This window comes from Giraffa tippelskirchi, chromosome X (genome assembly GCF_054371585.1).
Source record: "Giraffa tippelskirchi isolate mGirTip1 chromosome X, T2T-mGirTip1v1.2.pri, whole genome shotgun sequence".
NCBI classification, from domain to species: Eukaryota; Metazoa; Chordata; class Mammalia; order Artiodactyla; family Giraffidae; genus Giraffa; species Giraffa tippelskirchi.
The window spans coordinates 35,137,107-35,151,994 of record NC_137289.1 but is presented as its reverse complement, the minus strand read 5'-3'; the positions used below and the strand labels follow the sequence as shown (position 1 = coordinate 35,151,994).

General features: G+C 39.0%; 1 protein-coding gene across 4 annotated transcripts in view; it reads left to right on the top strand.

The window, feature by feature from the left end:
* WDR44 (WD repeat domain 44) overlaps positions 1 to 14,888 on the top strand; it is a 98,267-nt gene that overhangs the window by 71,182 nt on the left and 12,197 nt on the right. For all 4 annotated transcript variants that reach the window (XM_081564425.1, XM_081564424.1, XM_081564423.1 and 1 more), the window contains one exon: positions 10,506 to 10,619. In XM_081564425.1, the coding sequence (XP_081420551.1) occupies positions 10,506 to 10,619 (114 nt within the window). The remainder of the gene's footprint in view (positions 1 to 10,505; positions 10,620 to 14,888) is intronic.

The following is a 14,888-nucleotide window of genomic DNA, read 5'->3' as shown; positions in this document are numbered from 1 at the left end:
TTAATGTTTTTCTTGGATAAATCTATTTATGTTTGGTGCACTTGATTAGTGGAATACCAATATGGGTGTTATAGCATTTAATTTCTGCTTAGAATTTTTGAGAATAGATTGTAGGGGAGGAAAAAGTTTCCTCTACCATCTTACATTCTGTGGCTGGAATCTATGAAATAATCTGACAAAAGACAGATTAAGAGGAGAGACAGTTTATTATGTATGCATATGGAGGCCTTCCTAGGGAAAGAGTGAAGACCCCAAAAAGCTGTTATACACAGGAGCTTATGTATCATCTTAACAAAGAGCAAGAAGTTAGTGGAAAAGTGACAAGATAAAGAAAAAGGAGTTTAGGCTTTTAGGGGCAGTAATTGTGAGAAGGTAAATCTGTTGGGGAATGTAAGGTAATGGAAGGTAAGGGTTATTTACTAAGATTCTGTTTAGGCAGATAAGATTGATTCTCTCCTTCCTGGTAAGGGAGAGGTGAGGGGGAGACACCTTCACAAAGGGCATTTTATGCTCTGCTTTCAGATAGAAAGGAGGAGGGCAGATATTTTTTCTTGTCTCTGTTTCTTCTCAGTTGCCTTCAGCTCAAAATAATCCTTAGTCAAAGGGGCATGTTTGGGGATGACATTCTGATTCCCTTCAAAATCATCAGAGCCTAAAACTTGGATAAAAGGACTTAACTGTAAGAAAGTGAGAGGAAATTTTTGTGAAATTGTACACATGCAGTATTTTATTAAAAATGCACACTAGTTTATATTTGGTTCAGTCAACAAATAATTATTAAATGTCAACAATGTGTTAGGCACTGAAAATATAAAGATGCAGTAGATAATTCATGCCAATGAGCAATGTGTGGGAGAAGACAGATACCAACAATGATAATATATGCCCAAAACAGAATTACGATTTTCCTGAGAAAACCACTCCTTTGATGGTCTACATACTTGATATCAGGTCATTGTTTAATAAATATGTCATCTCCTGAGTTAGAAGCTGTGATCACTTTTCACTTTCTTGTCTCTTTCAGTGTCTACTCATTTACCATATCCTGTCCACTTGGTCTCAGAAATGTCTTTGGAATCTGGCCATTCCTTTCATTTCCACTGCTACAATCCAGGCCTTTATCTCTTACCTGGACCATTATAGCTGTTCTCCCAGATTCCACTCTTTGATCCACACTGCCAGCAAAATTAGTTTCCTGTAAAACAAATCTGATCATTTACTCTACTGTTTAAGCACTCCTTTTGGCTCTCTTTTTTTCCTATAGAATTAAGTCTAAATTCCTTAGATGACTCAGTCTTTCAGTGATCAGCCTGACCTCAGCTCTCACTGTTACTTCCAACCCTTTCCTCTCCCAAACCTTATGTTCTGAGCCACTTGGTTGTTCATGCCCCAACAAAAATGTCAGACCCTTTGTTGATTCCATGTATTTACATATGCGTTTCCCCTTTGCCTGGGAAATTCATTTAAGACTTTTCTCCTCACTGAAAAATTCCTTGCTTCACCTAATTTAATCAGTGCTCCCTCACTGTTCCCATGGTACTTTGTCCGTAGTTCTGTTAAAAGCATTTACTATATACTATATCAATTTATGTAACACCAGCTAACATTTTATGAGCCTTTACTTTGTGCCATGTACTTTACTAAGTACATTTTATGTCCTATTTAACCTCACAACAATGCTGGTACTGTTGTGAAGTACTATTAAGAACCCTGTTTTACAGATTAAGAAAAGAAGGCTTAGAGATATTGAGTAATACACCAATTTTACACAGTAGGTAGATACAGTGCCAGAATTAGAACCCAGCTCTAATCAGTCTTTTGGGCTTCCCTGGTGGCTCGGATTGTAAAGAATCTGCCTGCAATGAGAATATCTGGGTTCAATCCCTGGGTCGGAATGATCCCCTGGAGTAGTGAATGGCTACCCACTCAAGTATTCTTGCCTAGAGAATCACATGGATAGAGAAGCCTGGAGAGCTACAGTCCATGGGGTCAAAAAGAGCTGGACATGCCTGAACGACTAACACTTTCACTTTTCTGATCTGTCTTTAGATCTAATGCTCTTAACCATTATGCTCCACTAGTTGGCATCTGAAGGTCTGGTACTGTGTCTTCATTTAGTCAACAAATATTTAGCATCTGTTGTTGTTCAGTTGCTAACTCGTGTCCTACTCTTTGCAAGCCCGTGGACTGTAGCACGCCAGGTTCCTCTGTCCTTCACTATCTCCCAGAATTTGCTCAAATCCATATCCACTGAGTTGGTGTTATCTAACCATCTCATCATCTACTGCCCTCTTCTTTTGTCTTCTATCTTTCCCAGCGTCAAGTTCTTTTCCCGTGAGTTGGCTCTTTGCATCAAGTGGCCAAAGTATTGGAGCTTCAGGTTCAGCATCAGTCCTTCTAATGAATATTCAGGGTTGATTTCCTTTAGGATTGACTGATTTGATCTCCTTGCTGTCCAAGGGACTCTCAAGAGTCTTAACACCATAATTCAAAAGCATTAATTATTTGGTGCTCAGCCTTCTTTCCAGTCCAACTCTCACATCTTTACATGACTACTGGAAAAACCATAGCTTTGACTATGTGGACCTTTGCTGGCAAAGTAATGTCTCTGCTTTTTATTATTTTTTTATTAATTTATTTATTTTAGTTGGAGGCTAATTACTTTACAATAGTGTAGTGGTTTTTGCCATACATTGACATGAATCAGCCATGGGTTTACATGTGTCCCCATCCTGAACCCCCCTCCCACCTCCCTCCCCATCCCATCCCTCTGGGTCATCCCATTGCCCCAGCCCTGAGCACTTGTCTCATGCATCGAACGTGGACTGACATTCTGTTTGACATATGATAATATACATGTTTCAATGCTATTCTCTCAGATCGTCCCACCCTCACCTTCTCCCACAGAGTCCAAAAGACTGTTCTTTGCATCTGTGTCTCTTTTTCTGTCTCGCATATAGGGTTATCGTTCAGTTCAGTTCAGTCGCTCAGTCGTGTCCAACTCTTTGCAACCCCATGAACCGCGTCTTTCAAATTCCATATATATGCGTTAGTATACTGTATTGGTGTTTTTCTTTCTGGCTTACTTAGAAAAGGGAACCCTCTTACACTGTTGGTGGGAATGTAAACTAGTACAGCCATTATGGAGAACAGTGTGGAGATTCCTTAAAAAATTGGAAATAGAACTGCCATATGACCCAGCAATCCCACTGCTGGGCATACACACCAAGGAAACCAGAATTGTCTCTGCTTTTTAATATGCTGTCTAGGTTTGTCATAGCTTTCCTTCCAAGGAGCAAGCATCTTTGAATTTCATGGCTGCTGTCACTGTCTGCAGTGATATTGGAGCCCAAGAAAATAAAATCTGTTGCTGCTTCCACTTTTACCTCTTCTATTTGCCATGAAGTGATGGGACAAGATGCCATGACCTTAGTTTTTTGAATGTTGAGTTTAAAGCCAGTTTTTTCACTCTCCTCTTTCACCTTCATCAAGAGGCTCTTTAGTCCCTCTTCGCTTTCTGCCATAAGGGTAGTATTATCTGCATATCTGAGGTTATTGATATTTCTCCCGGCAATCTTGATTCCAGCTTGTGATTCATCCAGCCTGGCATTTCACATGATGTACTCTGCATATAAGTTAAATAAGCAGAAGGACAATATACAGCCTTGTCCTACTCCTTTCCCAATTTGGAACCAGTCAGTTGTTCCATGTCCGGTTCTAACTGTTGCTTCTTGACCTGCATACAGGTTTCTCAGGAGGCAGGTAAGGGGGTCTGGTATTCCCATCTCTTGAAGAATTTTCCACAGTTTGTTGTGATCCACACAGTCAAAGGCTTTCGCATAGTCAATGAAGCAGATGTTTTTCTGGAATTCCCTTGCTTTCTCTGTGATCCTGTGAATGTTGGCCGTTTGATCTCTGGTTCCTCTGCGTTTTCTAAACCCAGCTTGTACGTCTGGAAGTTCTTGGTTCACATACTGTTGAAGCCTAGCTGAAGAATTTTGAGCATAACCTTACTAGCATGTGAAATGAGCACAATTGTATGGTATTTTGGCACTGCCCTTCTTTGGGATTGGAATGAAAACTGACCTTTCCAGTCCTGTGGCCATTGCTGAATTTTCCAAATTTGCTCACATTTTGAATGCAACACTTTTAACAGCATCACCTTTTAGGATTTTAAATAACTCAGCTGGAATTCCATCACCTCCACTAGCTTTGTTCATAGTAATGCTTCCTAAGGCCCCGTTGATTTCACACTCCAGGATGTTTGGCTCTAGGTCAGTGCCCACACCATCATGGTTATCTGGGTCCTTAAGACCTTTTTTGTATAGTTCTGTGTTTTCTTGCCACCTGTTCTTTATCTCTTTTGCCTCTGTTAGGTCCTTACATTTCCTGTCCTTTATTTTGCCCATCCTTGCATGAAAAGTTCCCTTGATATTTCCAGTTGTCTTGACGAGGCCTATAGTCTTTCCTATTCTATTGTTTTCCTCTACTTCTTTGCACTTTCATTGAAGAAGGCCTGTTATCTCTCCTTGCTATTCTCTGGAATGCTTCATTCAGTTGGGTATATTTTTCCTTTTCTCCCTTGCCTTTCACCTCCCAGCTATTTGTAAAGCCTCCTCAGACAACCACTTTACCTTCTTGCATTTCTTTTTCTTGGTGATTGTTTTGGTCACTGCCTCCTATACAATGTTATGAACCTCCAGTCCCTTGTATCTGTTTGTCACTTCCACTATATAATCATAAGGGATTTGATTTAGGTCATATCTAAATGGCCTAATGGTTTTCCCTAATTTCTTCAATTAAGCCTGAATTTTGCAATAAGGAGCTCATGATCTGAGCCACAGTCAGCTCCAGATCTTCTTTTTGCAGACTGTGTAGAACATCTCCATCTTTGGCTGCAAAGAATGTAGTCAGTCTGTTTTCAGTATTGACCATTTGGTGATGTCCATGTGTAGAGTTGTCTGTTGTGTTGTTGGAAGAGTATGTTTGCTAGGACCAGTGTGTTCTCTTGACAAAACTCTGTTAACCTTTGCCCTGCTTCATTTTGTACTCCAAGGCCAAACTTGCCTGTTACTCCAGGTATCTCTTGACTTCCTACTTTTGCATTCCAATCCCCTATGATGAAAAGGACATCTTTTTTTTTTTTTTTTTGATGTTGGTTCTAAAAGGGCTTGTAGGTCTTCATAGAACTGGTCAACTTCAGCTTCTTCAACATCAGTGGTTGGGGCATAGACTTGGATTCCTGTGATGTTGAATGGTTTGCTTTAGAAACAAACTAAGATCATTCTGTCATTTTTGAGGTTGCACCCAAGTACTGCATTTCAAACTCTTTTGTTGACTATGAGGGCTACTCCATTTCTTTTGTGGGATTCTTGCCTACAGTAGTCGATATAATGGCCATCTGAATTCAATTGGCCCATTCACATTCATTTTTGTTCACTGATTACTAAGATATTGATGTTCACTCTTGCTATCTCCTGCTTGATCACATCCAGTTTACCTTGATTCATGAACCTAACATTCTAGCTTCTTACGCACTATTGTTCTTTACAGCATTGAACTTTACTTTCACCACCAGGCACATCGACAACTGAACGTCATTTCCACTTTGGCCCAGGCACTTCTTTCTTTCTGGAGCTATTAGTAATTGCCCTCTACTCTTCCCCAGTAGCATATTGGACACCTTCTGACCTGCGGGGGCGGGGGGGGGCTGGAGGCACTTATCTTTTGGTGTCATATCTTTCTATCTTTTCATACTGTTTATGTTAATGGGGTTCTCACAGCAAGAACACTGGAGTGGTTTGCCATTCCCTCCTCCAGTGGACCACATTTTGTCAGAACTCTCCACTATGACCTGTCTGTCTTGGGTGGCCCCGCACAGCATGGCTCAGAGCTTCATTGAGTTATGCAAGCCCCTTCTCCATGACAAGGCTGTGATCCCTGAAAGTTTGGGATACAGTAGTGAATAAAAGAAACCAAAAAATCTATTTTTATGAAACTTACTCTATTGGTCAAAGACAGAGAAACAAAACAAGTAAATTTTGTAATATATTAGAAGGTGAAATTTTTCATGGAAAAAAATAAAGTGGAGGTGATGAGAGGTAAATACAGTGGACAAGCAAAGCATTGGGGAGTTGTCATTTGAGAAAAACTTGAAGGAGGTGAGAGAGGGATCATCTATCTAGCTATGTGGAGGAGAAGAACATTCCAGGTAGAGGGGATGGCAGCATGTGAAACAGTGATAAGGCAGGAGTTCTGGTATGTTCAGTAAATAGCATTGAGGCCTGGGTAGTTGGAGCCAGTGAGCAAGAGAAGAGTAGTAGAAAATAAAGTCATGGAGGTGTTGATGGGGCAGCCATAATATATAGGCCAGTGCAAGGACTTTGGCTTTTACTCCGAGAAAGAAGCCGATGGAGAGTTTTTGAACAGAGAATGACATAGTCTGACATATTTTAAAAGGCTTATTCTGACTTAAATACTGAGAATAGATTATAAGTAGATTAGAAATATTTATTTTGGCATTCAAGTTATATACCATACCTGGTATATAGTAAGTGTTAATAAATATCAAAAGGTTAACAAATTTTCAAAGCAATCTAACTTTAAAATGACATTTTTATATAATCAGGATGTTTAGATATAAATTAGATATTAGATGATACAAATGGTATTTTTAGGTATGATAATGTAATGATAGTTACATTTAAAAGAGAGATTATTAGTTAGAGATACATACAGAATATTAACTGATAAAATGACTGATGTTTAGATCTTGCTTTTACTGCTCCAGCAAAAATAAGCAAATACATAAAAGTGGGAGGATTGATAAAATAAGATGAGATGGTAACGATAACCCTATATGCGAGACAGAATAAGAGACACAGATGCATGGAACAATTTTATGGACTCTGAGGGAGAAGGTGAGGGTGGGACGTTCTGGGAGAATAGCATTGAAACATGTATATTATCGTATGTGAAACAGAACACCATTCCATGTTCGATGCATGAGACAAGGGCTCAGGGCCGGGGCAATGGGATGACCCAGAGGGATGGGATGGGGAGGGAGGTGGGTGGGGGGTCCAGGAAGGGGAACACATGTAAACCCATGGCTGATTCATGTCAATGTATGGCAAAAACTATTACAATATTGTAAAGTAATTAGCCCCCAACTAAAATAAATAAATTTATAAAAAAAAAAAAAAGAATTAACCGTAAACATTAAAAAAAAAAAATAAGATGAGTAAAATGTTGATAATCATTAAATAGGGTGATAGATGCATGGAGTTTATTTTATTGTATATTATTTTATCTACTTCTGTATATATTTGAAATATTCATAATAAGGTTTAATATATACATTATATTTACATAGAGATAAAAATATCTCTCTACATATATATATCTATTCAGAGAGATATAGATAAAATATGTAAGATTTCATTTGGTAATTCTGCCTTTAAAAATCTGTCATAAAGAAATAATCATATATGCCCAAAGATGTAAGTAAAAGGATTTTTATATTAGTGTTTTCAGAATAGCTAAAATTTGAACAAATGAAATTGTTATGGTTGGAAAATAAAAGCTGTGGCATAATTTATACAGTGTAATAGATTATTATGTTGCAGTCCTTAAATTCTTTTCAAAGACTATTTAATGCCATTAAAAAATATCCTAAAATATAAAGTGAAAAAAGCAGAATGAAAAGTTAGATATAATATTATCCCAATCTTGACTAAAAATATCTATAAATATTTATAGATTTTAAAATTTAAAGGAAATGTAAATTGTAACTAGTAGTTATCTCTAAGTGATAGGATTTTAGGTCATTTTTATTTGATTCTTTATATTTCTCTGTATTTCTAAAATTTTCTTCAATAAATTTACCTGATTTTATTAAAACTACAGGAGGAGATCCCCAGCGGGGGCCCAGGCACCCAGGTTTTGTGGAGAAGGAAATGGCAACCCACTCCAATATTCTTGCCTGGAGAATTCTATGGACAGAGGAACCTGGCAGGCTACAGTTCATGGGGTCGCAAAAAATCATACACGACTGAGCGACTAACACACACGCACACATTAAGACTGCAGAAGATACTATATAAATCTCTGGTTTAAGCCTTTTGAAACTTCTGTTAGGATAAACAAATAATAAAATGGGGATAAAGATTCATGTTCCGGGATGTTTGTTGAATTGCTGTTTATTTCGCAAAAAATTGGAAATGTCTAAATTACCAACAAATTGGAAATGGTTAAATTATGGTGCACCCATATTGCAACTAGTAGGTGTTTCCAAAGAGTGAAATATGGAAGGTACTCATGTAAAATAAAAGAAAGATACTGAACCACTTGTTGTTTAGTTGCTCAGTCGTGTCCAGCTCTCTTGGGACCCCATGGACTGCAGCCCACCAGGCTCCTCTGTCCATGGAATTTCCCAGGCAAGAATACAGGCAGTCATGTGTACAATATGATTTCAATTATATTTTTTAAAAAAATTAAAAAACTGTATTTTTAAAAAAATTATATTTAAAAAATATTTTTAAAAGATTGAAGATGGCCAGTTTAGTTTTTCTACTTTCTATGCTTTCTGATTTGTCTATATTGAGTATGTATTACTTTATAATCAAAAATACATGAAGTATTTTTAAAAATATTTTTAAAAATATGTAGAATACAAGGGAAAGAAAATGGATGTTTTTTTAACTTTATATTGGAGTATAGTTGATTAACAATGTTGTGATAGGTTCAGGTATACAGCAAAGTGCTTCAGATATACATGAAAGAAAATGGATGTTTAAGGAGAAAAAAAGAGACCTGGAATCATGGCTAGGGGCAATACACTAGGAGTTAATGAAATGAAAAGGATTATTAAACATAAAGTTGAATTTGATGGAACAGGGCAAGATGCCTGTTTTCTTTTGTGTCTTCCCGTGGTGCTCACTAATCTAACAGTAAAGTTAGGGTAAAGTTAACAGTAAAGTCATCCAGCATTAGGAGTGTTTGGCAAAGGGTCAGGGCATTGATATTGTTGGTCTCCCTCCACAGTGAATGTGAGAATGTTTTTATAACCTGTAAAATTGTTAACAGCTAGCAGGAGTAGTTTCTGTCTGTCCTCATGGCCACTGTCCTATTTAAGCCCTCATTACTCTTAAACTTACTCACTGCTCTTCCTGCCCCAACTCTCTTTCCAAACCACCTTTTATGTTACTACCCAGCATTCTGTTTCTAAAGTCCCAGTCAGATCATGTTATTTTTTTCTTTTCAGAAACTTGTCTTGGCTCTCCATTACCTTAGAATGTCTGAAATTTTAAACTGCAAATCCAGGGGCCTTTATGATCTGGTCTCAAAGTACCTTTCTGTCCTAATTCCCTACTTTTTTCCATATAAGTTTTTCTCCCTCATCAGCCTACCTACCCTTCCCTAAATACACAAGTCTTAGCTAACATTCTGTATTTTTGCTCAAGCAACATCCTCTAAAACATACGAGGACCAACCTCTGGACTTACAGTTAGATGACTTGTCCTTTTGCTTTGGTTCTGCTGTTTACAGGTGGCTGTGTGACCTTTAATATGTTATTTTGACCTCTTTGAGCCTCAATTTTTTCTTAATTTCTTCATCTTCATAATGGTAATACTTACCTCACAGAGTTGTTAGGATTCATTCAGATAATGAATACAAAAGCATATTGTAAACTAAATGCATGGCCAACATGCATGGCATTACTTTCTACCCACCTCTACCTGTCAGGATGCTTTTGACTTCAAGTTACAGAAATTCAACTGAAAATGTCTTAAACAATAAGGCAGCAAGTCTGGAGTTAAGGGAGCTCCAGAGTTGTTAATTCAGCAGCTCAGTTATGACATCAGAGACACAAAGTCCTTCCATCCTCCTGCTTTGCTGTTCATTACCTGTTGTTCTCTTCACCTTGGTCCCCTCATGGTAGTAAGATGACTGCTGCTGTCTTAGTGACTTACTGTCACATGCAGACAACCGTGTTCAGAGGCAGAAAAGAGGAAGGTCCCTTTAGAATACTCCTTTTTAAGAGTGAGGAAATCTTTCTAGAAACCTCCCCTATCTCCTCATCCCCAAACAACCTGCCCTCATTTTTATTGATGAAAATTCTAGCATATGCTTATGCCTAAACCAATCATCGGTGGAGAAGAGAGTGAGCTCATCTTAATTAGCTGAAACCAATCATGATCATCCCCTGGTATTTGCTCCCACCTCTCCTAAAGGAACAGATGCTCAAAAAAAAAAAAGACAAAGTGGGAGTTCTGTTAGAGAGGGAAAGATTGCAATAGCACAATGTCTTTAGGGATGATCTTGGTTTATTAGGACAAGGAGGTGAGGAAGTAATAAGTAGTAGATTCAACATAAAGAGGAGTTGGGTTTTAGTGGATCAAGATTTCAGTCAAATATCATACAAAATGATGAGAAAACAAATAGGGAGGAAAGAGTATGAATCTTTCGTCTTTCTAGTTTTAACATTTGTTTTCATGTCTAAATAGGTATGCAGTGGAACTGATGAGGACCCTGATGATAAAAATGCACCATTTCGACAACGGCCGTTTTGCAAATATAAAGGACATACTGCTGATCTGCTTGATCTTTCCTGGTCTAAAGTAAGAAATTCTTATATGAATTTTGTATTCTGTATAACTTTTTAGGATAAGAACAAATGTTTTATTTGTATGATTGTCACCATCAAGTCCAAATGTCTGTAGCTACTTTGTGGGAGTTACAAACTGATTGAAATTAAAAAAGAGAAATGATAGATTAGGCTAATAAGAAAATGTTTATATTACTTAACAGCTTCTATCTGGATCTGTCTATATACTTATACTTCTTGCTTCTTTTATAAAGTAGTTTTGCAAAATAACTATCCTCAGCAAAATGCATATGACTTCAACTACAGAGATGAAGTCTGACCTAGCCAATCAAGACTGTTTTGGAGCTAGTCTGCTACCTTCATGAAATTATTAATTTAGGTTTAACAATTATATTCTACAAATCAATGGTAAGTCTTCATTTTATGCTTTTTTTCCTTAGAGCAAGATTATTTTAGGAGTAGGGGGCTATTTTGCCACCAATCAAATATCTTCAGTTCAGTTCAGTTGCTCAGTCATGTCTGACTCTTTGCGACCCCATGAACTGCAGCACGCCAGGCCTCCCTGTCTATCACCAACTCCCAGAGTCCACCCAAACCCATGTCCATCGAGTCAGTAATGCCATCCAACCATCTCATCCTCTGTCGTCCCCTTCTTCTGCCCTCAGTCTTTCCCAGCATCAGGGTCTTTTCAAATGAGTCAGCTCTTTGCATGAGGTGGCCAAAGTATTGGAGTTTCAGCTTCAACATCATTCCTTCCAATGAATACCCAGGACTGATCTCCTTTAGGATGGACTGGTTGGATCTCCTTGCAGTCCAAGGGACTCTCAAGAGTCTTCTCCAACACCACAGTTCAAAAGCATCAATTCTTTGGCGCTCAGCTTTCTTCACTGTCCAACTCTCACATCCATACATGACCACTGGAAAAACCATAGCCTTGACTAGACGGACCTTTGTTGGCAAAGTAATGTCTCTGCTTTTTAATATGCTGTCTAGGTCGGTCATAACTTTCCTTCCAAGGAGTAAGCGTCTTTTAATTTCATGGCTGCAATCACCATAAGCAGTGATTTTGGAGCCCAGAAAAATAAAGTCTGACACTGTTTCCACTGTTTCCCCATCTATGTGCCATGAATTGATGGGACCAGATGCCATGATCTTAGTTTTCTGAATGTTGAACTTTAAGCCAACTTTTGCACTCTCCTCTTTCACTTTCATCAAGAGACTCTTTAGTTCTTCTTCGCTTTCTGCCATAAGGGTGGTGTCATCTGCATATCTGAGGTTATTGATATTTCTCCTGGCAATCTTGATTCCAGCTTGTATTTATTCCAGCCCAGCGTTTCTCATGATGTACTCTGCATATAAGTTAAATAAGCAGGGTGACAATATACAGCCTTGATGTACTCCTTTACCTATTTGGAACCAGTCTGTTGTTCCATGTCCAGTTCTAACTATTGCTTCCTGACCTGCATACAGGATTTTCAAGAGGCAGGTCAGGTGGTCTGGTATTCCAGACCAGACTCTTTCAGAATTTCCCACAGTTTATTGTGATCCACACAGTCAAAGGCTTTGACATAGTCAATAAAGCAGAAATAGATGTTTTTCTGGAACTCTCTTGCTTTTTCAATGATCCAGTGGACGTTGGCAATTTGATCTCTGGTTCCTGTGCCTTTTCTAAAACCAGCTTGAACATCTAGAAGTTCACAGTTCACGTATTGCTGAAGCCTGGCTTGGAGAATTTTGAGCATTACTTTACTAGCGTGTGAGATGAGTACAATTGTGCAGTAGTTTGAGCATTCTTTGGCATTGCCTTTCTTTGGGATTGGAATGAAAACTGACCTTTTCCATTCCTGTGGCCACTGCTGAGTTTTCCAAATATCTTAGAAGTTTGCAAAAATTTTAAGAGGTAATTTAAATTTTATTTAAGATATCTGAAACATGAAGGTGTTTTTGGAATTTTTGCATTATTCAATATACTTTCTTTGTATTAAAATTTGTCAGTAATCAGAATCTAATATATATTAAGACTTTGTGGGGGAAAGTAATATTTAAAAGCCTTAAACTGAGAAAAGTCATCCGAGTTAACAAAATACTAGCAAGGATACTGGTTCGGTTCAGTTCAGTCGCGTCCGACTCTTTGCGACCCCATGAATTGCAGCACGCCAGGCCTCTCTGTCCATCACCAACTCCCAGAGTCTACCCAAACCCATGTCCATCGAGTCGGTGATGCCATCCAACCATCTCATCCTCTGTCGTCCCCTTCTCCTCCTGCCCCCAATCCTACCCAGCATTAGGGTCTTTTCCAGTGAGTCAACTCTTCACATGAGGTGGCCAAAGTATTGGAGTTTCAGCTTCAACATCAGTCCTTCCAATGAACACCCAGGATTGATCTCTTTTAGGATGGATTGATTGGATCTCCTTGCCGTCCAAGGGACTCTCAAGAGTCGTCTCCAACACCACAGTTCAAAAGCATCAAATCTGCGGCACTCAGCTTTCTTCACCGCCCAACTCTCACATCCATACATGACCACTGGAAAAACCATAGCCTTGACTAGACGTACTTTTGTTGGCAAAGTAATGTCTCTGCTTTTAAATATGCTATCTAGGTTGGCCATAACCTTCCTTCCAAGGAGTAAGCGTCTTTTAATTTCATGGCTGCAATCACCATCAGCAGTGATTTTGGAGCCCAAAAAAGTAAAGTCTGACACTGTTTCCCCACCTATTTCCCATGAAGTGATGGGACCAGATGCCATGATCTTAGTTTTCTGAACGTTGAGCTTTAAGCCAACTTTTTCACTCTCCTCTTTCACTTTCATCAAGAGGCTCTTTAGTTCTTCACTTTCTGTCATAAGGGTGGTGTCATCCGCATATCTGAGGTTATTGATATTTCTCCCGGCAATCTTGATTCCAGCTTGTGTTTCTTCCAGCCCAGCATTTCTCATGATGTACTCTGCATATAAGTTAAATAAGCAGGGTGACAATATACTGGTAATGCCCATATATTTTAACAATGTCAGGAGAACTTCACGTATCACAAAGATATCACTGGTATATATTGGCATGTCGGATTCCCAGGTGGCTCAGTGGTAAAGAATCTGACTGCCAATGCAGGAGATGTGCGTTCGATCCCTGGGTCAGGAAGATCCCCTGGAGAAGAGAATGGCAACCCACTCTAGTATTCTTGCCTGGAGAATCTCATGGACCGAGGAGCCTGGCGGGCTTCCAAAGAGTTGGACATGACTGAGCGTGCACACATACTAGCGAGTCAGGCTTCCCTGAGCTCCAGCTTTGAGTCATTCCACTTATGAATTGCTGCTCCTATCATATTTGTTTAGATGTTATGGGTGCATTTCATAACATCTTTCTCTAACCTCCTGGAACCAGCTTGGGCCACATCTGGTAGTCTAATTCGAAATTGAGCCCCAATTGTATCTTTGTACTTCCTCCTTCACCCTACTCTATATGAAATCTGTGTTGTCAGAAGTTAGTAAGTAAGTGTTAGTCACTCAGTCGTGCCCGACTCTTTGCAACCCCATGGATGGCAGCCCACCAGGCTCCTCTGTCCATGAGATTTTCTAGGCAAGGATACTGGAGTGGGTTGCCATTTGCTTCCCCAGGGGATAGTCCCAACCCAGGGATCGAACCCAAGTCTCCTGCACTGCAGGCAGATTCTTTACCTACTGAGCTACAAGGGAAGCCATAAGTTTAAAGTATCCTTAAATCTGATAATCATATTCATCTAGAATAAGAAGTACAAAGCACCTAATTGGGAACCCTGCACTCATTTTACTGTCTTAAAGCAAGCCAGTATTTTTTGTGAAATGTAAAACTAACTGAAGAAATTAATTCTCCATTGACCACTGTATCAGTCAGGGTTCTCCAGAGTAACAGAACCAAGAGGAAATACATGCATTAGGTTTATTTTAAGGAATTGGCTCACATGGTTGTGGGGCCAAGCAAGTTTAAAATCTGTAGGGCAGGCTTTGAAAGCACAGCAGGTGTCATACTGGAGTCTTAAGGCAAAATTTCTTCTCCAGAAAGCCTCAGTTTTTGTTCTTAAGGCCTTCATCTGTCTGTGTGCTCTTCCCTTAAACTTTCTTTTTACTTAACTGTTTACGTATGTACATTTCTAGGTCTCATTGGCAGTGAGATTCTAAGCCCCTCAAGAGTAGGGGTCTGACTTACTTTACTGTTGTTTCTTTCAGTATCTAGCACAGTTGATATTTATAGTGGGTTTTCTGTTTGTTGAAGATTTATTTTGTGCCAGGTAGCAAGAATTATCTTGTTA